At 43.4% G+C, this 27,284-nt stretch overlaps 2 protein-coding genes across 2 annotated transcripts; both read right to left on the bottom strand.

Moving 5' to 3' along the window:
- Positions 1-768: 768 nt before the first annotated feature.
- YRDC (yrdC N6-threonylcarbamoyltransferase domain containing) lies at positions 769-4,296 on the bottom strand. The gene is made up of 6 exons (XM_075047200.1): positions 4,100-4,296; positions 3,754-3,949; positions 3,351-3,465; positions 2,882-3,001; positions 2,004-2,146; positions 769-1,677 (listed from the first exon to the last, which is right to left on the bottom strand). Exons 1-6 carry the CDS (start codon positions 4,269-4,271, stop codon positions 1,614-1,616), a joined length of 810 nt encoding a protein of 269 aa, XP_074903301.1. The 5' UTR covers positions 4,272-4,296; the 3' UTR covers positions 769-1,613.
- Positions 4,297-5,850: 1,554 nt separating this feature from the next.
- On the bottom strand, positions 5,851-27,147 carry MTF1 (metal regulatory transcription factor 1). Its single transcript, XM_075047199.1, has 11 exons — positions 27,055-27,147; positions 26,217-26,681; positions 19,174-19,412; positions 18,608-18,739; positions 18,058-18,131; positions 17,402-17,535; positions 16,503-16,580; positions 15,325-15,427; positions 14,192-14,748; positions 13,227-13,293; positions 5,851-12,183 (listed from the first exon to the last, which is right to left on the bottom strand). Exons 2-11 carry the CDS (start codon positions 26,628-26,630, stop codon positions 11,795-11,797), a joined length of 2,187 nt encoding a protein of 728 aa, XP_074903300.1. The 5' UTR covers positions 26,631-26,681; positions 27,055-27,147; the 3' UTR covers positions 5,851-11,794.
- Positions 27,148-27,284: the final 137 nt, after the last annotated feature.

The raw sequence follows: 27,284 nt of genomic DNA, 5'->3' as shown, positions 1-27,284 counted from the left end.
AATTCACAAGAGGTGCTGGCTTGGGGGCCAAAGATCTGGTTTTCCTTACCATGTGTCTGTTCTGTGATGTTCGACATGGTTAGCTGGGTTCCAGCATGCATTTCACCATACGCCCTTGGCCTGCTGCCTGCAGTGATCACACATCCCTCATTCCGCTAGCAACTCTGTCAAAGCATTTCTCTATCAGCTTACCGTAAAGAGGAGTAAATATTCCTCCCAACTGTCTACTGTAGGTGAAACTAAGTCATGCCATTACATACCCTCTACTTTATCCAACCCTCCTATACCAAGGAATTCTGCACTGGGCATTGTCACTGTGGTCCACTGTATCCAAATAACTAAAGATAATTAGAGCTGGAACGCTAGAGACTATTTATTACTACTACTGTATGTGCTGGAAACCAAGAAAATGCAATAATCTATACTAAAAGCTCTTAACTGATTGTTTAGTGTTCCCTGTTTTGAAAATTTAGATCTGAAGTTGCTTCATCCCCTTTAGAACCGAGGAGAAAAAAGTATTTGCAATAAAAATGCAACTGAAAATACCGTTAATTTGTGATTTGAAAGAGGTTCAGCTCACAGTAGCTTTCCCTTTTTTGTGATTTTAGCCATGCTTAGACCCTTCTAAATTAACCATAAAATTCATTTATAGTTGTCTGTATCAATAAAATGAGAAGGGGCAGCTCTGGATGTGAAACAAGGTTCTACTTATGATGCCTCCATACATGTTCTTGCTAACCACTTAAGTCCATCAAAAGTCATGGAAAATAGTGTCTAAAAACAAGCATTTATAACAAAATCATGCAAGTTGCTTACCATTTTTTAAATTAATAGCAGCTCCATAAACTTTATGTTTCAATGAAGAATAAATACCAGCGGAAACTTTCATCCATTCCCTATTTACTTCAGCTTAGCACTGTTTTCAGAACAAAATCAAGAGAAGGAAGTCCACATTTAAAAAAATGAAGATCAGCAAGCTAAGAGTTTGTTTTCATTCTTTGTATTATGAGGAAGCCAGGTCCTTCCGAGCAGCTCTTGTCTAGGTAGGGACCATTTGAATACTGCTAATTGTCAAAAGCACTTAGTTTCATCTCAGTAGTAGGTTTTGATTACATTTAGAACAGAAAAAAACAGCCAGAGAACACCACGGCTATAACATCGTGAAAGCTCGAAAAACCTCTTTTCCATCTTTGCTTTTCTTTCAGTGCAGATACAATAAACAAAGACATGGAATAAGTGTTAAGGGGAGGGTAGATCAGACACTATCTTCATCATCCCATCCTAAGAATAGTCTATCATTCAGACTACTGTATTTCAAAGGCCTAATCATGTTAATAAAACAGACAGGTATTTGGGAATGGTACAGCAGCACAGAGAGGTCAGCATACATATTTGGGTGGGTTTCTCAGACCACAGCAGATGTGATATTAATTAACAGATACCCATCAACTGTTGCTTTGGGTTTTTATCTTCTTTTGTAATCTTTTGTTTATTAACCTTCACATAACCCATTGACCTTATTAAACAAGGCCACAAACGCCCATTTCCTGAATGTGCAGGCACACAGTGCCCAGCTTCACCAGCTCTGCAGAGCCTCCTCAGAGTCTGAAGTCTCAAGATGATTCTGGTATCAAGCCATACTTCTGCCTCAGGATTTCAACTGTAGGTGTCAGTGCACTGTGGGGTGAAACAGAACCGTCAGAAAAAAGGTTTTGAAGGATTAAACTCCATTTTCTGGGAAAGAGCAATCAGTTAGACCCCGTACTGCATTTTGAATTGAGGAGAACTTGAACTCCAGGAACTAGAGCGTTTCACATAGAAGCTTCTAGAAAGGGGTCTCCTGGGCTTGGAATCTAGAGCACTTCCAGTATTTCTGAGCCTGCTGGATTAACGTGAAGGTTCAACTGCTATGGGAAAAAAAGCAAAGCACAACCCACCCTAACTTGAAAGTTTCATTTCATTTAAAGAAAAAGCTACAGTTCTACTCAGCAAAGAGTGCTCACCAGCCAGGACGAATGATGGTGAACTTCCCCGACACAGATAAGTCAACCACAGTTGACCCCAAACGACACTCTGGGCTCTGGACATCCCCTATTGGGCCTCCATCGATGATTAAGGACAACTGAGGCCAAAGGTCTTGGAATTCCTGAAAAAAAGAGATGTGGCTAAGAGTCCCGAAGACGGTTTGTGATTGTGTTTTAAGAGACACTACTGGACATTCTGTTGTTAAGGGAGGTGGTCTCTCCCCTTCCGCTACCAGGTCAGCTCACTTTTTTTCTATCATGAACACATCTCGGTTTGATTTCTTAGAACAGATTTCTCTCAGACATTCAGGAAAGCCACAAGGATTCTCCGGTTGAAGACTTCTTAGCTGCACCACGGTTTATTAAGGAGCGCACAAAAAAAGCCAGAAGTCTATCAAGACACATGGGGACAAGGACAAGATGTCTGTCTGCTACTGTGCCCAACTACACCATCACCAGGGTCACAAGCTTTGCAAAAAGATATCTCCTTGAGTTACTGTTAGTTACCAGGCTACAAGGAGCTGTACAGGCAGCAGCAGTCTCATTCCACAGCCACCCCTCCTACAGCCATTTCCGTCTTTCAGATTTGGCACCCACTTCAAAAGGCGTGTATAAGCCTTTAAATACTACTTTTCAGCTCTGCCCTCCTCACTTTTCAAGGTGAGGATCATAGCAAGACAGCTACCCCACACCACGTATCTGCAGGCTGTTTTAACTAGAGATTATCACTTTAAAACAATATATAATAGCAGCAGAGAAATTCTTGGTTTATTGCTAAAGCTGGCTTCCAATTGTGAGAGCCTGGGGCTCTAACAGACTACCACAATAACATCACTTACTGGCAAAACCGGCCTTACCGAAACCGTCAGCGTGCTCGCCTGACAGCTGACGTTAGCGCTTGTTAAAGCCAGTGGTCCAGAGCAAGCTCGTGCCAACTCTCTAATAAAAGGGTGGTTTGGAATACGAACACCAACCAACTACAAGGAAGAAGAGAGCTCGGTGTTACACACAGTAACCATTTTTAATCTCACATTGCCTAAAGCCCTCTCGACTTAAAGCTGATACTCGAGACAATCAGTACATCAACAGCCGCTGAACTAGCAATAATACGAGATGTGTCTTTTTAAGTTAGCCCCCAATGCTGGGTTGTGCCGCGTTCAAATAAGTCGCAGGGAGCACGACAGCACAGGGACCAGCTTTGGGAGAACGCCTGTCACTGCTAAGCGTGCTAAACACACATGTCAGAATAAAAGTTACGACAGCAGAAGCGCAGAAATAGCTCACCGTCCCTCAAACCCCAAGATGCGTCCTGTAGCAAAGACCTACCGACGTGAAAGGATTCAAGTCTTTGTTTAGTTCTTTTGAACGTTTTAAGACCAGGGTCACAGGTCCTGGAAGCAGGTCCCGCAACAGCTCGTCCGGCACGTTCACCTGGCAGTACCTACATGGCAAGAGGAAGCGTTAGAGGGCCCGGATCGCGGGTGCTGGGCGCTGTGAAGAAGCTCCAGCGCAGCCCTTCCCCGCGGCCTCACGCTCTGCAGCGCGGAAAGCGGCCGCTCCCCGCCACGAACGGCGCCGGCAGCCCCCGGCCGCCCCGTGGGAAGCAGCGCCGTGCCGTGCCGCCGGGCTCTTGGGAGAGCTCGGGAGCCCAGCAGAGCCCCGCAGACCGGCGGCGCGGCCCGCCCAGCCCCGGGGGGCTCCGCGGGCCGTCCGCAGCCCCCGCGCCCACCTGTAGAGGCTGTCCACGTCCCCGAGGCAGATGGCCAGCGGCTTCCTCCCGTTCCGCCCCTTCAGGCTGTAGATGCTCCGCACGGCGCCGGAGTCCTGGGCCAGGCACGCCACGCCGTACACCGTGTCCGTCGGCACCGCCACCAGCCCGCCCGCCTGCAAGGCACCGACGGTGGCCGCCACCGCCTCCCTCCAGCCTGCCCGACACCGGCGGGTCAGCGGGGCGGCCCGGCACCCCCCACCCCGCCCCGCCCCGCCCAGCCCAGCCCAGCCCGGGCCTCCCGCCGCGCCGGCTCGGCCTCCCCCCGCACCGCCACCCGCGCCTCCCCCCCAGACCCAGCCTCCACCTTGTGGGTCGGGCTGGGCGGCGCCGCCGGGCGGCAGCAGCAGGCGGGCGCTGCGGGCGAGGCCCAGGCCCAGGCCCAGGCCCAGGCCCAGGCCCGGTGCCGGTGCCGGGCCCGGCGCTCTCTCCCCGGCCCGAGCCAGCCCCGCCAGCGCCACCCGCCGCGCCCTCAGCATCCAAGAGCCGCTTCCGGCCCGCCGCGGTGACGTACATCCGGGTCGCCGTTCCCATGGCGACGCGGGCCGTACCTGCGCCGGCCCGGGATGGAGGCGGCGGGGGAGCCCCACGGGCGGCCCGCGGTGGGTGCCGGCGGGGCGGGGGGCGGCCCGGCCCGCGGCGCCGCCGCCCCCCCGTGACCGCTGTTTCTCCCGCAGGTGGAGGAGGACCTGCGGAGCCTGCTGGAGGCCCGGCAGCGGCACCTGCGGGCCCGCATCGCCGCCTGCGAGCAGCTGACGGAGGAGATGGCCGCCCTCCGGGCCGCCCTGGGCGCTGACGACAGCCCGCCCTGCGTAAGCGCCGGGCCGGGCTCCGGTCGCGGCCCGGCCCCGGCCCGGCGAGGGGAGGCGAGCTCGGCCCCGCGCCCGCCCGTCCCTCCCTGCTCTCCGACTCGCCCGGCGCCGAGCCTGGCGGCGGGGGGGCCGCGAAGCCCTGAGGAACCTCGTCGAGGGACCGCGGCGGGTCTGCCCGGGAACGGCTGGAGGAGTTCGTCTCCGCGGGGGCCGCGGTCCGAGCCGGCAGCGTCAGCAGGGACCGAAGGTGTTCGCTCGGTTACGGGCTCCCTCGTACCGGTTAGCGCCGGGGAAAACCGAAGACCGATAAGCCCATGAACGTAGCCAATTGCCTCAGTTGCGGCCTCAGACTTCGCTTTCTCTCGTTGCACTGATGCCTTATCTGACTGAATTTACACTTTTAAAATAAAGCAAGACAGGCTTAGTCTGTCATCTCACCCCCTCTGCCTGCGTAGAGACCAGTGGCTTCTTGCTGAAGGAGGAACGTCCTTCAAACATCGCGCCGGTTTGTCTCAAGTGTTGGCTCTTTCCTTGACAGTTAAGGGGAGCAGGACTAGCTAATGCCTGACTTGATTTTAGAGGGGCTGGGAAAGCATGAAAGCTGTGCATTGTTCTGTGCGCCATCTCTAATAACTACAATCCTGCAGTCACAGACACATGAAAAAGCTACAGCTGGCCAGGTCTGGAGATGGGGAGGTAGGGGTTTTTAGCCACATGGAAATGTTCTGCCACACTGAAAGCTTAATTTATTCAGAATGGAGAGAGTCAGTCTGTTTTCCTCATTGCCACTATCTTCCCCCAAAGTCCTCATTCTCTTCATTAGAAAGTACTTAAGAGCTAAAACTTTCAAAGGAGGGATGCTAAAACTACCATCTTTACCACCAGAAATTTCGCCTTTTTTGCCTCCCTACAGTGCCTTGCTGGTGCTTGACATTGTGGTACCTGCACTGAACACAGCTGCTGTTTGTATGAAAGGGACTACGCAAGCATTTCCCATTTTCACAAACGAAGAACAACTTGCCAAGTCACAGCATCTGCTCTAACTCTTAGCCATAGCTGAGTGAACTTAGGGATATGAGGTTTATGAAGGTCACCCTTGGTGGGGGAGGGAGGAGTGTGCTAAGGCAAATGCTGTTGTCTGTCAGGATTTGGAAATACCTTCATGCCCTGACCTGTCCGAAGGGGGCAGGGGAAGGATGCTCACACATTTCTCAATTTATAAATCGTCTTAGGAAAGACTATTGTAAGACAACGTTTAAATAAGCATTTAATTAGGATTCCATTAGTATTAATATTGCTTTCAATTCCAAAAAAGTTAATTTCCACTTCTTTGCAGATATTTCAAAGTACAATATTAACTTCATACAAAATGAGCAATTAAGCAAACACCATTATTTCACATTTTACATTCTTCAAAAAATACAAATTCATATTTACTCTTTTTTGGGTTTTGGAGATGCTCTTCCTTTGGAAGTACTGTACCTGTAACTAACATCTTCACATTGCTCAATGTAAGCACATTTGTTCCCATGTTTCATAGTTAAATAAATTCCTTTAATACCATACACACATTCTTGAAAAACTGGGGTTCCTTTATTTTGTCATCTCCAAGACCATTGCCCAGCTCCCCATAAGTGTCAAACAAAACAAAAGCAGTAAGTGGACAACCTACGGTTTTCCTAGACCTCCTGGTTTGACAATGCTGCAGATGTTGATGCTGAAGACGACTTCGGTAACTAACCAGGCTCGAGGTTTGCACATCCCTGCCTGCTGCGCCGATGTTGGTCTGTGTGAAATAGAACTGCAACTCTCTCTCTCCAAAACAAGGGTCAGACAGATAGCTCCGATTCAGTAAGCAAGTGGAAGGACACAAAGCTATACAGCAAGAAATACCAGCTACTGTAACTACGGTACTGCAAAAACATACCCTTGATTTTGCTGAAAAAGATCATATGAAAAAAATTTCTTTTAAGAAAAAGTAGAAACTGCATTTATTTGAGAAAGTGTACACTGCATAATGAACCAAATTTTGGCCAGCTTGCACACCACCAAAAGCATGGTGTGGGATTTTTAAACTAGTTCCAAGAACACACACACTTAGACTATGTACACTACTACATAAATATCCAGTTTAATTTGCATTTCTCAGTGCAGACACAGAATCCAACTTCTAGAACATATGATATATATCAAGACAAGACGCAAAAAAGTTAAAAGTTCAGCCCTGTCCATGAGTATCAACTACAGGTAACATTTATAAAAACTTGACATTGTTTCCAAAATATGTTACGGAAAAAATAGTGTACAATTAAAAACTATGCAATCAGAAATTTGTAGGGTTTATTAAAGACATGCTTTTTTTTTTTGCCTTACAGTCCAAATTGAGTCTAACAGTTCTGCCCAGCTAGCTCAGATCACTAATGCCAAGGACTTTTCACCCATAGATCTCAAAGCATCTTACAAAGACAAGTTTCATTGTCTTCATTTCACAGGGAGGAAACCAAGGCATGAAGAGGTGAAGTGACTTGCCCAAGGTCTCACAGCCAGCCAGCGGCAGAACAAAGAACACGACACCAAGCTCCTATCTGCTCTACAACACAGACCTGGCTGCCTCTCATTTCAGTTGCCAGCTGTGCTCCCCCCCCAAATCAGGAACAGCTTTTCATCTCCAATCAACTCCAAGGTCAATTAAACCTTAACTAATCTTCCCCAGCAGTTCCACAACCAACAGGCCAGTCTTTAGTTCGTTCTCCGAGCCTTATTTATAATTGGTGCAGGAAGAGTACTGTAAACAGTTTAACAATGTTGCTGCAGTTGCAAAAACAATATCTTGGATGACTACAGACACGCCATCCTCCATGAAGTAAGGCAGATAACATGACATCAAAAACGATCTCGAAGACAAATTTTAAAAGGTGCAACATGCCTGTTTCAGAACAGCTTGTCACTTCTGTTCATACTCGTGTGGCAGAACAGAGCGGAGGACAAGGGAGAAAGGATATACACCAAGGAACACAGCTGTGTCCAACAGAAGTGACAAGCAGCCCACCAGAAAGCGTGAGAGAAAAGGCCTGCTAAAGCACAGTGCTCTCAGTGGAGTATTTGCATAGATTGGACGTTTGCTAATGATGCATAATTTCTCTTGGGTATAGACAGGGAAGGGCAGTATGTCACTGAGCTAGTTACTATATATATTCAGTTAGACAGACACAGACAGACCGACCACATGGGACAATGATCTTTAGCTACAAGTATTGCACCAAGTTAAGTGCTCATCTTTGCACACCCCTGTTAACTTTTACTCAGAGCAAAAATAAACTTTGTGAAAGTATATACAAAAGAAATTGCAGCAATTGGGTTAAAGATAAAATAACCTAAAGTGCATTTTAGATACCAGTATGAGGTTCTGCGAACTAGTCTTTCTGGACACAGTCAGCATTACAGAAGTGCCCAATTCATACTTTGTTCTATATAATTCAGTACCAGCATTTAAACAGTGCTGATTTTCCATCCCTCTACCATCTACAAGCATGAAAAGCAACTTCTACAGCCTTCAACTGCATGCCAAGTCTGCTTGCTTGGGTCACTGCTTGGCAGCTCGAGCTACCAATGTTGGTAATTTGACCCATTCTACATGTTTAAGCTTCTGCACCCATCTAGAAACTGCATGTAACCAAGGAAATCCCCACAAGCCACAAAACAGCAAAACCCTTAACACAGAATGACCCAGAGCAGTGCAGTTTTGCTCTCTGACTCATAATTAAAGGGGTTCATGAAATGCAGATTTTGCAGAGGGAGGGCACACTATTCTCAGAGGCTGCAGTGTATTAACAGAACATGCCCCTTTCTGGGAATTCAACATCTTAACAGATCTGCAACAGTTGAAACTCTCCCCTCTATTAAAAATGTTATTGTGATTATGCTAAATGCTGGGGCAACAAGGGGAGAAAGACAGAAAATTCTCTGGCATCGAGGAATCTCAGGGCTTTCCTGCGACTGCCCTTTCTTGCCAGCTGCTCACGGATCTCCTCCCATCCAAGCATGTTAATGACCACCCCAGCAGCACAATGTTGGATCACACAGCACTGGGGATGATGCAAATGTCCACTGTGAAACGTATCAGATACATGCAGCATGGAACACTCTGGAAAGCAGACCAACGATTAAACAACAAAAGCACACATCTGTACAATGCAATTGGGTGGGTTGCACAGCCCGTGGTGCAGCAGCCTGTGCGTTCACAAAATCACACTGCTCTTGCCTCATTACAAGCTCTAATTAGTTTCACCTAAATTGCAGCCTGCCTGATGGATGTACAAGAGGGTAATGGCAAACCCAATGCACCTAAAAGTCAGCATAAACTTGGAACACATTGCTTTTCTTAGAACACACCAATAGAAAACAGTAGCTATGAAGAGAAAACAGCAGAGAGGTCCTTTCTGAGTGGGTGTCAGAGGTTAACGTGTGCAGCACCTCACTGCTGCCAATCACCACACTTTCAAATTAGCTTCCGATTTCAAAGCCTTTGGTAGATTCTTATACTCATTTCTGTCACAAAGGAGTTTCTGAAGATGCTATCTGGTCCAACCAGAAGCGTGTTTTAGGTGGACTAAGTCAGGAGTAGGAAAAGTAGCATGGAAAAACGCCTCCCTGAAGGACAGAAAGGCTCAGAAGAGGTTGCTAAATCCCACAGCTGTCACATTTCAGGCCACATCTGGTACCCTTGTCCCCATCAGAGAAAACTCCACAACTCCAGGGGAATCTACATGCTCCTGCATTAGCAGAGTCTCCAACACGCACACATGCATACATCCACTCACCCTCAAACACCACTGTTGCACTATGCACCTCACGGTGGCCTGTGCCCCATGGGGACCCCCCCCATAGCCCCAGGCACCGGTCGCACTCCTCGGAAGCGGAGCTCTATGCAAGAGAGCTGGCAGGAGACTCATCCCTGTGAGGACAGTCCCAGCCACACAGGTTTGAGACAATTTCTTTTGTGTTCAAAGCAGTTCTTGCTGCTGTGCAACCAAACTGCATCACAAAATGAAGCTGTATGAAAAAAACAAAGGCGGCCACAATCTCACTGCCCTCTAGGGATTACCATTACAAGAACAGAATATAAAACGCTTTGTTAATTCATGTTTCGTGGATGCAAACCTTATTGCCGCAGGACCCACATCCCTGCTGCGATAGCACTGCACAGCACTACAACACACACCAACGGGCACAGAAAGGAAACACAATTAGCGTGTTTCCAGTTCAGCTGGTGTCCCCAGGCTCATCACTGCAATAACCAAAACAGAGCACTCTGCCCTAGTAGAGTGACACAACACCTCCCAGGCACAAAGCATTCTTTGCACAGCCTCTTCTCCCTCACATTCACCCTAATGGGACACAGTTTTACCCTTCTGCACTTAACAACTGGAAGACAGTTGTCACAGAGGTGAAAAGCCAGTTCCCTTCAACCCATTTCCATCTGTGCTGTGACACCACATTCGCATGGGAATAGCACGTGAGATCACTTAAGCCACTGTATCAGCTAAAGCTGCGACAGCAGTGTTGGTAAGGCTACACAGAGCATGTCACAAGAGGGTCAAAAAAACCCTGCTAATCATCCAGCATCCTGGGGAGGTCTAGCTGCACTCATACAATTCTCCCATCAGCAGGTACAGAGAGCAGCTTTGATCAAATACAAAGAGTAAAAGATCTCTATCCACTAGGAGCTGGCATTCCTAAATTTAGTGCGCAGAGACACTCCACATTAATTGGCTTACAGTCATTATCTTTGTATCTCACTAATGACAACACTGTAAACTGAATAAAGTCTATTTAATATTCTTTCCTTTAACACAAAAGACTGACAGCCAAAGCCAGAAAGATGGATAAAACACTATAAAATTACATCTTTTAAAATAATGCAGCATAAATAAACCATTTAGAATGAGACTGCATTTATTGCAACATTACAGGCTTTTTGGTGGAAGGGGGGTTTGTGTTTTATTTACCCTGAGTAGGTTAGAATATAGACTTTCAGTTTGATATGAAAAACTACTATGTTGTGTAACATCTTTTCGTCAAGAAATAGCCCCGTGCACAAAAAGCTGGCATCGCAGTAGGTTGGAGGCAGATTTAGGCAGAAATTATATAGCTTAACAGAAAAAAAGAAAGCATTTATGGACAGCTGAAGGATAGACTCACTGAATTCAAACTGAATTTATGTTGAATCATTCTGAAAATTTTCCTAGAGTTGTTCTTGACAGGTGAGAGTAACCAGCAAAGGCACCATGCTCCTGATTAAACAGTCACGGGGGTTAAGAGGATGACTTGTTTCTGAACAGAGCCAAATAAACCAAAAGAGCAGCAGGCACCAATCTGACTATATCTGGGACTCACTGCATCCTTCAAAGAGAGGCAAAGAAAACAGACTCGAGCCTGAGTAAGCAGGGGCTCCAATTGTGTTTCCATGTTGTGAAACAGTGTCTGCCACCACACTTTTAAGTCCTAATGAAATTAAATGAACAAATCTACCAGGAGCACGAGGTACTTGTGCTCTACTGAAATTAACTCCCCAAAAATTTCTGTAGGCTTTAGTAACAGCGTTAGTACAAAGCAAACCCAGGCATCAGTTCCCAACTCAGTGATGTGACAATCGCATTCCAATAAAATTGCAGATAAATCATCTTCTACAATAATGCCATTTTCTACTACAGCAAATTCCTTCCCTGGGCTCCCCTCATAGTGCACGGTTAGTATCAGACATAAGAGACAGAAGAAAATTATAGACCCAAGGAGTTTGTAACAAAGACCCACTTGCTGCCAGTACCTTAATCCCAAACATAAGTGATGTGCAACTGGAGACAAACTAAACCCCCTTTTTCTTTTTAAAATCTTTTTGCACACGAGTAACCTTAACTTCTGTGTTCACATATGACAAGCAAAAGTGACAGACAGTGCAGCCAAAACAGTTCATATATAACTTAGCTTTTTCTTTTTTTTTTTTTACCTTTTCTTTTTTTAGATAGATTCTCAAAGATGGATGTACCTGGGACGTGACTAAGATGACATCTGTGAAGCAGAAATAAGCCACAAAACTTCCAAGAAGGAAGGAAAAAGAATTGATCCTTCAGTTTCTGCTTCTAAGGAGAAGGGTTTTACCCTCCAGGTGCAAAGGAAAATCTGGAACATCTTCACTTAGAGAAGCTGCTATTCAAACCAATTTCTTCCTCACCCTGCAGTAGTGCTTCGATTGGAATTATATTAGATGGGGTTTCAGGGCTTTGGAGGGACAGGAAGTCCGATACATCCATGGCACTTAATGTTTCAGTCTGTGAGTCTGAAGGGTTAACTATCTGACTGCTCTGCCCACATGAAGGAGAAGGGGAAGAGGAAGGAAAGGTCTGAGGCTGCAGCTGGGGAGCTGGCTGCTCCAAAGCTTTTGGATCAGGTGAGGAACATTCCTTCTTAATGGTGGCTTTGTCCTTGGCAGAGTCTCGGCAGGCACACTGACACTGGCAGGCCTCCTCCTGCTTTATAATAATGACAGGAACACTGAGACCAATCTGCTGAACAGGGTTTCCTGAAGGTGAAACAAAGACAAAACAAAACAGTACTACGTAATTTCACAGCAGGGAGAGACAAATCATCTTTGTTTAATTAGATTGTATGCACCTTGCAGCAGAGATTACATGTTACTTTGTTCAAGTACAGTGAACACCTCTAGCAGATGAAAAACAAGAAAAAAGTGGCAGATACTCTCTGTTGATGAGCAACCTCTTCAGGTTGAACCCAGGCATTAGAAGTCTGATCTAAATTTTTTTACACAGCACAGTATGTCTCTTCTCTGACAACCATGATAACTTTCACTGCATAAAATCCAATAGAGTGGCATTCAAATGCCCCAGTCCCTATGCACCAATCTTTGAAGATGATGCTACAACATTACACCAGCAATTCTACTCCTTGACACCAACACAGGCATTGTGCTGTTCACTTTCTCCACTCTGCTTTCCTCTCTCATCTTGCTTCTCATGCTTCCTTCTCACTCTTCCTATGCTGCTCTACTTGCCTGGGTTCCTTTCTTTTTTAAAATTTAAGTTTTAAACTTACCTGATCTCTCTTGATTGATTGATTCACCTTTGCAATATAACAACACTGTGTAGGAAGCATGTTATGGAACAGAACTTCGACAGTTGTGTATCATTTTGATGAATCTCACAGATAGTGCTTACCAAAAACAAATGCTAAAGAACTGATTAAGTTTACTAGTTTACTACCCATTTCATGTCTTCATTTAAAAGAACAAAAAACAAATTATGTCCCTGCATTTCTGTCTTTTATTCTTCTATGTAAGTTCCATTAAAGTACCATTTTTATCAATACTGGATCTAATTTGTGAACCCGATTATCTTACAAGTTGTTAGAGAAACTACTACAGGACAGATCTCAGCACAAACCTCTGAGTCTGCAGCAGACTGCACTTAAAACCTCAGGAAGGTAAAAAAAAAAAATGAAAGTATTTTCTTCAACATTTCTGCAAACAAAAAAATCACCACAAATGTGTCAAGCTAACAGTACTACAAACAGAGAAAGAGAGAAAAGCAAGTTCAGGGTCAAGCTTACCTGTGTTGCCAGCTACTGGTAATGCAGTGGTAAAAAAAACCTTTTCTACTACTTTTGGAACTTGTGGCTTTAAAGAAAAAAAAGAAAACAAGAAAAAAAAAGCATGAGTTGGTTCCAATCAAATTTTTACTGTTCAAATTCGAAACAGCTGCAATCAAAAGAAACAGCTACACACATATTCCAAAGAGAATGCACAGGGAAATAAAAACAAAAAATTATAACATTTAGCTTGGTTCAGGGCTATGTTCTGGCTATCCCAAAACTCAGAGTATTATTTCAGTAGTCCTAAAGATGAGGAGTAATCACCCTCCACACTACATGCTTGTTAACACAGCTTATGGTTTTTGACAACTGAATGACTGAATTCTTGAAAAACTGTTGTGCTTGCTCATACTCCTTGTACCTGCACCCGTTCACTCTTGACCATCTGCAACTGAGAAAGCCTAAAGGTGGCAACAGTACTCTTAAAGATAAAACACTTGAAGTCTCAGCCATCCAGATTTACTGGAGAACCAGAAACATTCTGTTTTCCCAGAAAACTTTTCATTATCAGGCTAAATTAGGAAGAGACAGAGATTACAAAATACCTAAACACAGAGTCTTTTGTGCTTCTACTTCTCAAAAGTAATAGATAAAAGCCCACATATATTCTCAGGCCACATAGTGCACTGTCCTGAGTAAACCAAGCTGATACCTGCTGTGAGAAGTCTGCCACTAGGGAAAAAGAAGAAAGCAAGATTTTTCTGCACCCTGGATTTCTCTACCTATTTCTATTTATTTCTCTATTTTAGGGGCTACATTGGTGACATGTTTATGCATATTAACGTGATAAGCATTATACAATACTCCATCCTGGTTTGTATCTTACAGTTAGAGGTTTGATCTCCTTCCTTTTCAAAAGGGAAGGACTCTAGGAGGAAGAGAGATGGTTCAACCTGTTTCAAAGCTGTGCTGGGTATACTAACCATTTGTTCTTGGCTTTGCGGAGAACCAGTGGCACCATTTAAGATCCATTGTAAGTTTTGCTCTCCCATGACAATGCTGGACTGCAGAATAGCGGTGCTCTGAGAAGGAGTAATTGTTATAGTTGGATTACTGGTCAGAACCGAGTTCGCACCAACAGGCACAGTCTGAACTACAGCTGGCAGGGGCTCAGTGGCACTTGATGCTGTTGGGGCAGATGCCCCAGCAACCACTGAAAGTCCTTGTACAATGGGCTGTGGTGGTGTCTGAGTATGCTGCAGGAAGTCTTGGTGACTGGCTGCAAACTGTGTGCTGTGAGGAACAGGCACTTCTGGGGATTGTAAAACAGTTGCAGGATTTCCAAATGCAGCTTGCTGTGAGCTGGTTCCTATGGAGGAGGGAGCAGCAGGTGCTGCTGAGGCTTGTAGTGCTGAATGCGAAGGCTCAGAGATGCCAAGCTGCAGTACAAGTGGAAGAGACAACGATGCCGAGTCTCCTGCAGAAGGCGGAACAGCAGTGACTGAGTCTGCATCGCCATTAAAACCTTCAATCAAGGCAGCTGCCAAAAGAAACAAAGAAAAAATATAAATACATCAGTCCTTGTACAATCTGAATAAACAACTTTTTTCCATTAACTTAACAGCTAGCTGGTGGATTTTTGCTAAGTAACCTCTTTCACATCTTCAGACTGGTGCTCAAAAACATGTAAGACTAGAATCTAAAAGTAGGTCCAAATTCAGGAAGCTGGTAACACTGAATACTACACACAAGCTGATCGGCCTCATTAGCTTTCTCTAAGAAGCCTTTTTATCAGCCAGTTTGTGCAGCTACATCAAGAGAGGAAGCTTGAAAACAACACTTATGTGGAAAGTCCAAGAGCATCAATGTCAGCATTATATGACAACATGCTGTAAATACTCGGTCAATTCCCCCGTCACTGCCTGAGTGTTACACCGTCTGTGAATACAATGCATTTCAACACAAAAGAATTAACACTGAAGTTAAAGTTCTGTTTGCTACTTAGAGTTATGTGGGGCAGTAATCTTCAATCCGAAATGCTGAATTAAGTACCTGTATGCAGAGGGGGGAAAACTGTCAAAAAGCTCTCTTAAAATACTGCAGATACAATTTGTACCTGTCTGCTGAGAATCATCCTGATTTGCAGTGTGATCCGGGCTCTGAAACATAGACTCAAAGATGCTTGCTGGTGAGATTGTGCTAAGGTCTTGTCCGTGTGTCTGGCAAATAGAAAATACAGAGGAAGACATCAGATAACATTGTATTTCAGGTCTCCACAAACTTTGCACACGTCCCAGTCAAGCAGCGTATGAATGTCAGAAATGCCTCTCCAACTAACTAGCCACCTTCAGGAAAGGCAACATATTTCACTTAACTATTGTAAAATGACACTTAGTTTTTATTACCCACAATCAAGTTTACCAACATAATGAGCAAATCCTTACAAAAATAATAAGTAAGTCCTTCAGAAGTAGAATATATTCTTCTGCATCCACACTTTGTTTAACCCTTCTTGTAATACTCTGTTAGAAACAGACATTAATTTGTTCTTGACTGTTTGTGAAACCTTTTCTGCAGCAAAACCAAAATAGCTCCGCTTAGATTATATCCTCGACTGTCTGTCCACTTATGGACTCTTATGCACTACTGTCACCCACCCTGCTCTAGGAACAGAATATATTAAAAAGCTTCACACTGCTTCCACATCAAAGCACAAAAGAATGACACAGCCTCATCAGTATATAATTTTCCTCCATGTAAAATTTGAGCTCAGTCAACAGTTATCAATAAGCAAGAACATTATTACGGTAAAATCAGATGCAGAGACTTTAAAAACAGGTTGAATTAAGCACTGCATATTTTGGAGGAAACCCCCTCTTTCACTCAGTTATTCTGCTTTTAGACAGAATCTTTTTTTTTTTCCAACATTCCAGAAAGGACAGCAATAGTATGTCATATTTACAGGCTCGATAGGGTGTGTAAGAAACATACATTTTTTCATCAAGAGAGTGTCTCCTGCAAACTGCCACAAGACACAAAAAAAAAACCCCAAACCAGTATACAGTACATCTAAAACAATTCTATGTAAAGTCACTTATTCTGCAAAAGAGTACGTCTCGTCCACTAGCAAAATAAAAGCCTGAAGTAGAGTATGCTGGAGGCCTGAAGAAGAGAAACAGAAGCTACTGGCCATACGTATCAAATCTGCTGTGTTCTATTTGACAGGACAAGCACATTGCCAGAAAAAAGCAAAACTCAGATTATGGGCGAGGCAATTCCAGGACAGTAACTCACTGGATTAGAGTTCTCCCGCAATTCTGAATCTGTTGATATGAGGCTTAAGTCACTCAGACAAAGCGAGTGGCTTGTATCCTGTAAAGAAGAAAAAGAAATGGAGTTACGTATTAAAAAAGTGTCAGAAGTGTTTTAAATTACTTTTTAAGAGTCCACACAATTCTGCCTATAGAGAATTTTTTTTACCTGTATGTGACCGAAGTCTCAGTTCTAAAATCAAAGGAGCAATATTACTAAGCAAAGGATATTTAGTAGCTATCAAGGATTCTTAACATCTCTTTCACATTACTTCAAAAAAAATTAACCTAGAATTTTAAATTAGCACAGGAACAAATCAGCCTATAGAAAATAAAAAAATTAAACCTTAACAGTTAGTATTTATTTTACTTCACACACTTATTACATAGTATTGATTAAAACATAAGAATCTACAAGGAAAGCACGATAATATAATTGTCTATAAACTTGTGTCGGTATGTGGCATCTTGTCAAAGCAGCGGTAACCCAAGTGTTAATTTTAATGTGATTAAAATTAACAGACAAATTTAGATGAGCATTTCTAAATAAAACTTGGCAACCAAATACCACACTAGAAGTTTAAAAAATACCGATCCCATTGTTTCTTATCAGCACACTGTAAACACAGCATATGAGAATAAACCCTACGCCGCCACCTTGAATGCCAGCAATTTCAGAATTCAAATTGAATTCTTGCTTCAAAAGAGGCACCCGTGGGTCTCTTCATGGGAGACAGGGCACCAAGTAGTTAAAATTCCCTTTGAAAATCCCAGTCTTAAATGTTATACCTTTAGAACACCCTACAGACCAAATAATTTCTTCCCCAAAGTATGGTTTTATCTCCATCTAACACAGAAGCACTAGGAAGAAGTGCTACTAACCTCAGATACATTGTTATTGGGAAGTGCATTATAGGCATGTCCTTTCTCATGACCTTTCATGTGACTCTTCAGGCTATACTGTGTACTAAAAGTCTTCTCACAGCCATTACTGGGACAGAAGAAGGGCTTCTCCCCTATAAGCAGGGCAAAACATATGTAACAAACTTACAGACATTATATCAGACACATACTTTTAAAGCACCTAGGAGAGTAATAATATTTTATACAAACAAGATTGTTTAATGCCACTTCACACGTTCAGCATTCTTGGGAGTCTTGCAGACAAAAGTTTCTGGTTTACCACATGAACTGACACAAGAACACAACATTTAATTTTTATGCATCCATACCGATACATTTGTGAAAAACATTCATGAAATTCAAGACCTGTCAGGCATAAATGGAAGTGCATAAGTGGAGTATTGGGGATTATCCTGATCCAGGTGCAGGAGTTAGCACTTGGCCTTGTTAAATTTCATGAGGTTCACATGGGCACACTCCTTCAGACTGTCAAGTTCCCACTGGTTGGCATCCCTTCCCTCACCTTGGTGTCACCCCCATATTTTACGTAAGTATAAATATATATTAGGATTCCGAGAGTTAGTATAGACTCACTAAGCTCAATTAAGGAAAAAAAACAAACCCTATGGACTTACCAGTATGTGTCCTAACATGTGTTTTAAGGTGGTGGCTTGCAGCAAAAGCCTTTCCACAGCCGTCATGCTCACACCTGAATGAGGCATCACAGAAGAGTTAGCATCAGGCTTCTTTGATGCATTAGTTACAACCTTAGATCACACTTCACAATAGTCCCAGGACTCTGAAAAGCTAGCCTAATGCTAATCTGTGTTAGCAATCAGGTTATCTCCCAACAGCTGCTATGCATACTACACAGACTATAGCAGGGCTCTGAATAGGACTCAAATTCAAGCATCACAGCAGAGAAGCAGCAATATGATTTAAAAACATGATCATTGTGGCACACATTTACGTTTAAAAAAATAGCTTGACTATTCTTGTCTTTGAAGACAGTCATTTCACCCACTTTTACAGGCAACTGAGAGAGCTCTAGAACAAACATGCTCAAATGCTAGCTGCCTTCACTTTTTTCTCATGAGAATAGCTTTTCATTTAGGACAGTAATAGCTGCCTCTTGGCCCATTACATAAATCCCACAGAAGTAAAAATTGCCATCCAGCAACTTACCGAAATGGCTTTTCTCCTGTGTGTGTTCGAATGTGCTTCCTCAGGTCACTGTGCGTTGTGAAGTATTTACTGCAGCCTTCTGATTCACAGTTAAATGTTTTCCCTGTGTGAAGCCTCTGATGTGCTTTCAATCTAAAAAGCATGCCAAAAAAATCCCTCTTGTGACTTGTTGGATGAGACAGCCCCTACCTGAGGCAAGCAAGCCATTCATTTAAATGTGCAGGACGGGATCAAAGGCTTAACATATTCTGAACTGAAGGTAACTAGCTTATGAAAGTAACTGATATCACTTCTGAAGTTCCCAAGCAAATCTGAGAATTCCTTGTGTTTGCCCACCACCTTCAATACTATTGTAATATAAATAAGCTAAGTATGTCATCATAGGTTCTGTCATCCTACTTCTGGTATAGCATTTCCACATTGCGGGGGAGGGGGAGGATGCGTTATATACCTATCTGTACTTGGAAGAAGCATAACAATTGTATTCAGACACAAACAAAAAGTCAATGCAACTTGCAAAACAGCAACAGCCACATCTACAAGAGAAATAGGCTGAGACTTCCTACCTGTACAGTGTATTGAATGCCTTTTCACAGCCCTGCACATCACATTCAAACGGCTTTTCCTTAGTGTGCACTCGAACATGGATTTTGAGGCTGTAGGAGGTAAGAAAGGCCTTGCCACAGCCTTCTTGATTGCAGACAAAAGTATATTCTCCACGATGTGTCTTTTGGTGAGTGCGCAGGTTTCCGGCAGTGCTATAGGTGCGCGGACAGCCCTCAAAGGTGCACTGGTATCTCTTAACCTAAGAAACAAAATGCAGCATACTTAATTTTTAAGCATTTCTAGAATCCAGATAGGGTAGAACTGCAGTTAAACAAAGACAATGGAATAGATTTTGACCCCAAAGGCAAAAAAAGAAAAAATATTGCCTTTTAATTATCAGGTAACTTAATATTTCTGCTGCACTAAGTGAGGAAGGAGTGGCAAACATTGGAAAGCAGGCCAACCTTATAGAAGAATAGTAATCTAATAGAAGGGGGGGGAGAAGGAAAAAACATAATTCAAAACATTTCTATCTAAAAATCTGATAGAATAGTTAGAAAGGATGCTAAGAGGCTATCAAACCTATCTGCTATTCCCATATGTAGCACCTGCATTTAGCTCAGGTGCTTCTAGCAGAGTTATTTATTTGTGGACGATGAAGACAAGGGAAAATACACTTTCACAACCTGACTCTCAAAAGCACTGCCCTATGCGCTGAATTCCCCTCAACATCTTGAATGAGAACTATAGTTTTTCACCATCTCCTATGGTCTAACCATCAGTCCATTTATTACTTCATCTCAAAAGCAGCCTTCATTGTGCTTCATTCTTCTCTTCAGTGTTTACTGAAGTAGTCAATGCCTGAAGTGTAATGAATCAAACAAGGTGCTTTACGTCAAAAGGCAAGTGTTAAGATTTCTCAGCCAGCTATCTAGATCACCAGGAAACAATTTCACATTGAACTAGATCTGGTAGCTTTCCCAGCTTCTGCAACAGGCAGAAATAGACCATGCAGAAGCTTCCAGTGTGCAAGTTATAACACTTAATTAAATCTCATTCTCTCTTGTGAAGTAGAAGAAATAAGCCATCTGATATGCTTGAATAAATTTATCTTCAATATTAATTATCAGACTGATGGCTTTCATTTGACTGCTGCAGTTGAGAAATCTTAACATCTAAAAAGCGATTATAGAGCCCAAGAGAGGACTTGATGGTTGACAGGCAAGAAGTAGAAGAGTATTCTAGAAGATGCTGATTTGGAAATGTTTAGAAAGGGGCAATACAAACTCACAACAGAGAAGCAGGAACTTTCAGATTTAGTATTCTAACAAGTAGTCAAGAAGATAATATAGCAGGACATAAGCCAGCAATTTTCCTCTTTTCCAAGGCACAAAGCACCTATCTCACAGTTCCTAGTATTATTGCTTAGAAAAGGCTGCAGACTGTCTTCAAAAAAAACAGATACTGAATCGGAGGTTGATACCAGGAGAACCAGATGAACCTATACATAACCAATGGGTAACACTTTCTACCCATCTCATGGCTCATCAACTCTTCTCTTCTTCTTTATATACACCCAACAGAAAAGAGCATTCGATAATCACAGTTCTTTACCACCACAGCTTGGAAGCTGAGAACAGAATAACATGGGATGCATTGATCTATTGTCAGGTAAGTATAAAATCACTTTATTTGAAATCATGCTCCTCTCAGAATAACAGGAGTTTAGGCAGATGCATTAAGTAGGAGTAACACCAAAACCATATAGTTCTTGGTGTGCCTAATTAAGAACTGCATATTATTTAATCCTTCCACAAAGTAACTAATTTGATTAATGCTTTGTGCAATACCACACAAATGAAAGGAACAATGGGCCCTCAGTAAAACCACTATGAGATCTGTAAATGGCGCTCTGAAACGCATTTGTTTTGTCCAAGAATTGTCTCCCATTCATGTACTGCAATGGCACAAGAATAAGGACAGTCGAGGGGATCTGGAACACATTATTTATTATGCTAACAGTTGTTGGTACCGTTGAAGACCATATCAGTGCTGTAAGGTCCAAAGGAAGGTACACACCTTCAGATTCTTTTTCTCAAATAGTCAAAGTAACAGCCCTTAATGATGTCAATTTGAGCCACATGCGCTCAGCATTTCCTCTTAAGAACAAGCCTACTAGATCAAGTACCTGAGAACTGAGGCACCCAAAAAGATATTTCATTGCATGCTTTCAGTCCTCTCTATATATACAGGTTTAAGGCCTTCATGCCAGTAACTACAGAACTAGGGCCTAAAGCACCAAGGCACACCTCTCAGGGCTATAGCAATCAGGTTACACAGACCCAGGCTCTACCTGTCCAGAAGATCACCTCTAGAATAAGGGTAGCCTGGGAAACAAGCTCTTCAGTAAGGGCAGGGCTTTCGGTTAACTAAACACATCACCCCAACAGCTTCCCAGGAAGCACTGTGGTCATATAGTGCCCTAGCACAAACTCATACCAGGTATAATTTGGGTTCTCAATGGCTCTCCATAAGGAGAGAGAAATAAATAGTCTTTCAGTTACTTCCAACCTGTTTTGTAGGGGACAAATATGCCAGCAGGAGCCCTTTAAGAAAGCTTTACAAAATCTGAGTATATAGGAGCTGAGTAATCTCTTGTGTAGTCTCAATCTGTAGTCTCTTGTTGATAGCACAACAACAGACTGGCATCTACCTTCGCCTTCCTTTGATAAAAACTTAGTATTTAGAGAATATTAAAGCAGGTTAGACATCTAAAAGAGATCGTTATACAGAGCATAGAAATATCTTAACTATAAAGCTAGCAAGACATACGACAACTATAAAATAACTAGAAGTAGTTTTCATTTTGACTAGTACTGAATTCAGTTCCTGCCTCTCATATATAGGTGATGATAACAGCATATTGCTAAATGGAGATGAGTATTCCAAGCTATTTATCATCACTTATCTTACTACTCGATTAATCCAGGGAGACACTTTACTCTCAAATGCAGACTTGAACAGACAATTACACATCCAGGAACTAGTTCTCCATGCTTTTCCAATTTCACATGACAGTTGAGAAGCAGCATTATCCCACAGAATTGTAACTACCATGAAAAATATTTAGCTATTGCAAAATATAGTAGGGGAAGAAAGGATAGCAGAAAGAAATTACAGAGTATGAAGAAAGAACATGTATAAAAAAGCATTTTGTCCCAGTAAGACTGGCAGAAAATTACCCATACTATGGGGCTTTTTAAAAACTACAGTTCAGGAGACTTACTGCCAAAACCCAAAAACTTTTCTTTTCAAAATATCTTGCCCTGTTGAAGGGCCGCTTCTTCCAATCCTCTCTACATTCCCACCTTACAAGGGAGACTGTAGATTTTTTTTGTGGGTTTTTTTGTTTTTATAAAACAGATAGGGAAGAGGACCTACTCTACACCTCACTGTAACAGCTTTAAATAATCTAAGAAAAAAAGCTAGTTAGGAGATATTAATTCAGATTCTTTTGATACTATATTTTATTTAAGATACACTGTTTTCTCCTTATTTCTGTAGACAGTAGTTACCCAGGCTGCCCTAAGTACAGGGAACGCAATGAATTCATACAAGAACATGTAGGAAAACGTCATGTTTGGACTCATGACTTGGCAGCCTACCATGAAATTCACAATACAGAGCAAATTCTCACTAAATCTTTTTCCTCCCGCAATCCAAGGTTTACTATAAAGCATTTAACTTACTACAGATTTACTAGTCAAGAAATCCATGTATGCTAAAGCAATGGAAGCGGTACACTACACCAAAACCAGCTGTTAAATGTTTGCATCTGATTCTCCCTTGATTTTGTACAAGACAGTAAGAAGAAGAAAGAGTAAAAACATCAAGTGTTTAGAATGAGCAAATGATCTAGATGATATGACCAACAGTAACTTGAAGAGGAAAAGATTTTGGAAGTCTTCACATTTTTACCTAGTCACTTAGCATTATTAGAAGCACCATACAGAGAAGGAAACAGTAATTTTACTGTAAAGCAACTTGCCCTTAATTTATAGTTCAAATCAGGTTAAAGTTATCAATAAATATCCAAGCATTACAATACAGTTACAACATAATTAAGAAGTTTGGCTTTGTTGAGTCAGCCAAAACACAAGAGCACAGACTGGTAACACACAGACACAAGGTCAAAAAGTACATTTTATTAGATGAGAAGGGGCACGTTATCTTCACCAGGGATCATCAGATTAAGTACAATTTCTGCATCAGTACTGAAGTAAGTGTTCCCTGTTAGAGTTTTAAGGCAGCTGGAAAGTAGCATTTTTACATGCTGCATTCAGGACATTCTCCACAGTACTTCCCATAATACACAAGTGATTTGACACAGGCATGAACTACCTAAAAATCAAGTGAGGAGTCTGTTAAGCTTTCTAGGTGTTTACATGTAGGACTAGAAAGTGAAAGAAAAGGAGAGTGCTAATTATAGATTAAGGATTTGGTTCCTAGCTGCCAATGCACATATTTAAAGGAAGATGGCAGTAACACTTTCAGTTTAATGGCCTGAACTATGACAAAGGCCTTGCAGTGCTCACCCTTTTCTCAAGGGCCAAGTCTTTATTCCACAAATTATTCCGAGAAGGATACTGCAGACAGAAGCAATACTACCACCATGTTCTAAGCAAAATAAAACTTTCTGTAAAGCAGTAAAGCATTTAATTCTCTTTTCACGTTAGGAACATTAGCACATCAAATAAGCACTGATTATACACATAAAATTATGTAGAGATATTGAACATGAAAGACTCGGAGTTACAGCAGCAAGTACTCAAGACTATCGTCATATGCAAGCAACAACAAAAAAGAAACATGGCAGCACAGGAAAAAACACAGATGGCTAGGATACGAAGTGTACAGAAACAAGTTGCTTTGAAGACAAAGGCTGTGGCTGCATCACATATGCATTTTGCAAAGGACAGTGCGCTGTCTCTCCCAAGGAGATGCACCACAGGGAAGCTGGAAGAGTCTTAATTAAGCATTTACCTTAGAGGTAGGAACTAATTGTCCAATAAATCAACAAGACTGTCAAAAGCAGAGCCTGATACACTGTGCCAAAGCCTACTTAAACTGCTCAGTTTGCCTTTAAGTCATCTTGAGTTTACAAGATTCCCCTTAAACTGCTAATATTTGTCATCATTGAACAAAAAATTTAATTAATTTGAAATACAAGACTATAATCACATTTATTCTTACAGACAGAATTCTAGCGAGAGAAGTATAACAAAAGGAAGTTAAAGGTAATTAACAAAGTGTAAAACCCTCTTTTGCTTCATAAATGTCTAAGACTGACCTGAAGATTTAAGTCTTTAAAACAGTTATCTCAAGTGTTAGAACTGCTACAGATGTTTTAGAAGTCCCAAAGAATTGGACTGGTAACTTTTAGAGATGAGCCAAATGTTCAGGGGTTTTAGAGATTTCCCATCTCCAGACAACTTATGAAGCATTTGAAACAGCAGGACAAAAAGGGCTTTTACAAGATGGAAGAGTGTCACATATGGTTAGGGCTTATTTCCACTGCACTCAAATTATAGTGTAACTCCTCCCTGCCCCAGAAAATTAACTCAAGAGATGGAAAATAAGTTCAGAAAAAGGATTTCATTAGGAAATTCCAGGTCTTACAAGCCTTTTTTAAAAAGGAGAGGCAAAGAAATAGTCAGTTTAATTGCATGTGCAGTCATCAACACCTGTTAAGCTCGTACAAACTGTTCTCAGACGCTACAAGATTGCAAGCTTATTATCCTACAAAAAGAAAGTACTGATATGACTGACATAGAAAAATTAAATATTTTAACAGCTAAGAAGGTAGGATACAGCAGCTGCTAATATGAATAACAACTGAGCAAAAGGAGTTCCTTAGACTTAAATGGGCTTATTGAGCAAACCTCAGTGCAGAAGTTTCGTAAGTGCAGAGCTGACCTCCTACAGCCCCATTTCCTCACTGCCGAGCAAGCAATAATGAAGGTTCCCTGCCAATCTAAATTATTCAGAGCATTCAAACCCAGCTCCCTTTCTCAGCAAGGGCTCATTTCTGCAATTCTCTCTGACGCTGAATATCAGTTACACAAGTAGTTGATACTACTACCATTGATACTAGCACAGACACTTGTACAGATCATCCCTTATTTAACTTAGAAGGGCCAAAAAAGGAGCACAGAGTTGTCACTGTGTTGGTATTTCAGTCAACTTTGCATTGCTGTTGTACCTAAAAGCAAGAATCCCAAGTCAGTCTGTACAAGCCCTCAGCACTTTGCATGCAGGTAGAATTAGTTAAGGAAACAGAATTCAAAAGTAACCGCCATTTTAAATAGGTAAGCTGACTTAATCTTTCAAAATACAACAGACAGTAGTTTAAAGGTTTCCTTATTTTCTTCTCACAGTTCCCCTGTGAGTGACACAATAAAACTACAAGTCCTTTTAAGTTTGACATCTTAAGTTTCATACTTTCACTACCGCCAACAGTCTGGAATTTAACCTGGAACTTGGATGCCCTTTTCTCAAGAATACACAGAACTACCACAGAATAAGAGAATTCACGTTCTTTCTAGTTATCTCTGAACTCAGGAAATAATTGCCCAACCAAAAGAAAAAGGAAAGACCACTAAAATCACACAAGCTACTAATACAAACGCCTTTTCAGTACCATATTCTCCTGCTATCTAGTGTGTTACCGCTTGTCAAAAACTGCTTCCTGGCTGCTTCACAAGAACACAGCAGGACATTAGAGTGAAAACTGATGACGCTCACAGCTTTGCTGCTGACCCACTAAAGCGACTGTGGGAAACAGTTATGCCTAGCAGCACAAAGCAGTACTATCACTAAAAGTACCAGCGGATTTAATGGAGTGTAATTCACTCCACTATACAGTAACCTTTAAGAACAAGGGAAACTTCTGTCGCCTCCCAGCAAACAGCTTTAGAGAAACACATTTTCAAAGCATTTAAGGTCACCAGGTGAAAAGCACTCACAATTAACATAAAATTCAGAATCACATTTAGCTACTTACTTCTTTAAGCTTAGTTTCTGGGCATTCAGACTGCAAAGTGAGCGTTGCTCCTTCAATATTTCTTGGCATAGGAGTTGAACCAGGATTTATTGTTAGATGAATCTGATCTGGAGAAATAATATGTTGCACATAACCCTGGGACATTCCTTCATGATCTGCTATTAAATGAAATCCTTCTTCATGACCCTCTGGTAAAAAAGGCAAGTGATCACCACACTGTCCTTCATCCTCGTCATCTTCTAACACGCTGTGGTCCTGCTCTATTAGAACAGTTGTCCTGTCATAGACCGTCCCAGGTGACGAAGAAACCAGCCCGTTTTTATCAGCAAACCTCATCATATTGTCATCTTGGGTTAAATCGTCTTCCTCTACTTCATAGTAGATAACGTTGCCTTCGGGACTGTTCTCCCCCATGGCTCACCGCCTCTCAGTACGATATCGTGAGCTTAGACCGTAACGACTCATCTGCAACAGAAGGGCGGGCGGCGGCGGGTCAGCCGGCTCTGCCCCGGGCCGGGCCGGGCCGGGCCAGGCCGGGCCCCGCTCCGCTCACAGGCACAGTGCCGCGCGGCCGGGCAGCTGCTCCGCCGCCCCGGCCGCCCACCCGGCTTCAGGGGTGCCGGGCCGAGCGGCGCGGCCCCGGCCCCGGCCCCGCGGGCCGGGGAAGGCGTCCCCTCCCCGAGCGCGGCGCTACCCCCGCCCGGCCCCGGACTGCCGCGCCGCCCCGCCCCGCGGAGAACCGGCTAGCCAGGGCCTGCGCGGGGACCGCTCCGACCCCCAGCCCGGCCCCCGAGACGCGGCCCCGCCGCCCTCCAGCCTCGTCCACCGCCGCGCTCACCGAGCTCCCGGCAGCGGCGGCACCTCCTTCCCCACCCCAGCGGCACCATGATTACCAGCGCACTCACTTCCGCTTCCGGCCGCGCACGGCCCGACGGGAGCGCCGCGCCCACCGCGGGGCCTGACGGGAGGGGCCGCGGACGCGCCTGCGCACTCGGCGGGGCCCCCGGGGGCCCCGCCGAGTGCGCAGGCGCGGCCCCGCCCCCCTCGGCGGCCCCGGTCGGACAAAGC

The sequence above is a fragment of the Buteo buteo genome, chromosome 16 (genome assembly GCF_964188355.1).
Source record: "Buteo buteo chromosome 16, bButBut1.hap1.1, whole genome shotgun sequence".
NCBI lineage: Eukaryota > Metazoa > Chordata > Aves > Accipitriformes > Accipitridae > Buteo > Buteo buteo.
Note: the sequence above shows the minus strand (reverse complement) of the source record. Positions and strands in the feature narration are given on the sequence as shown.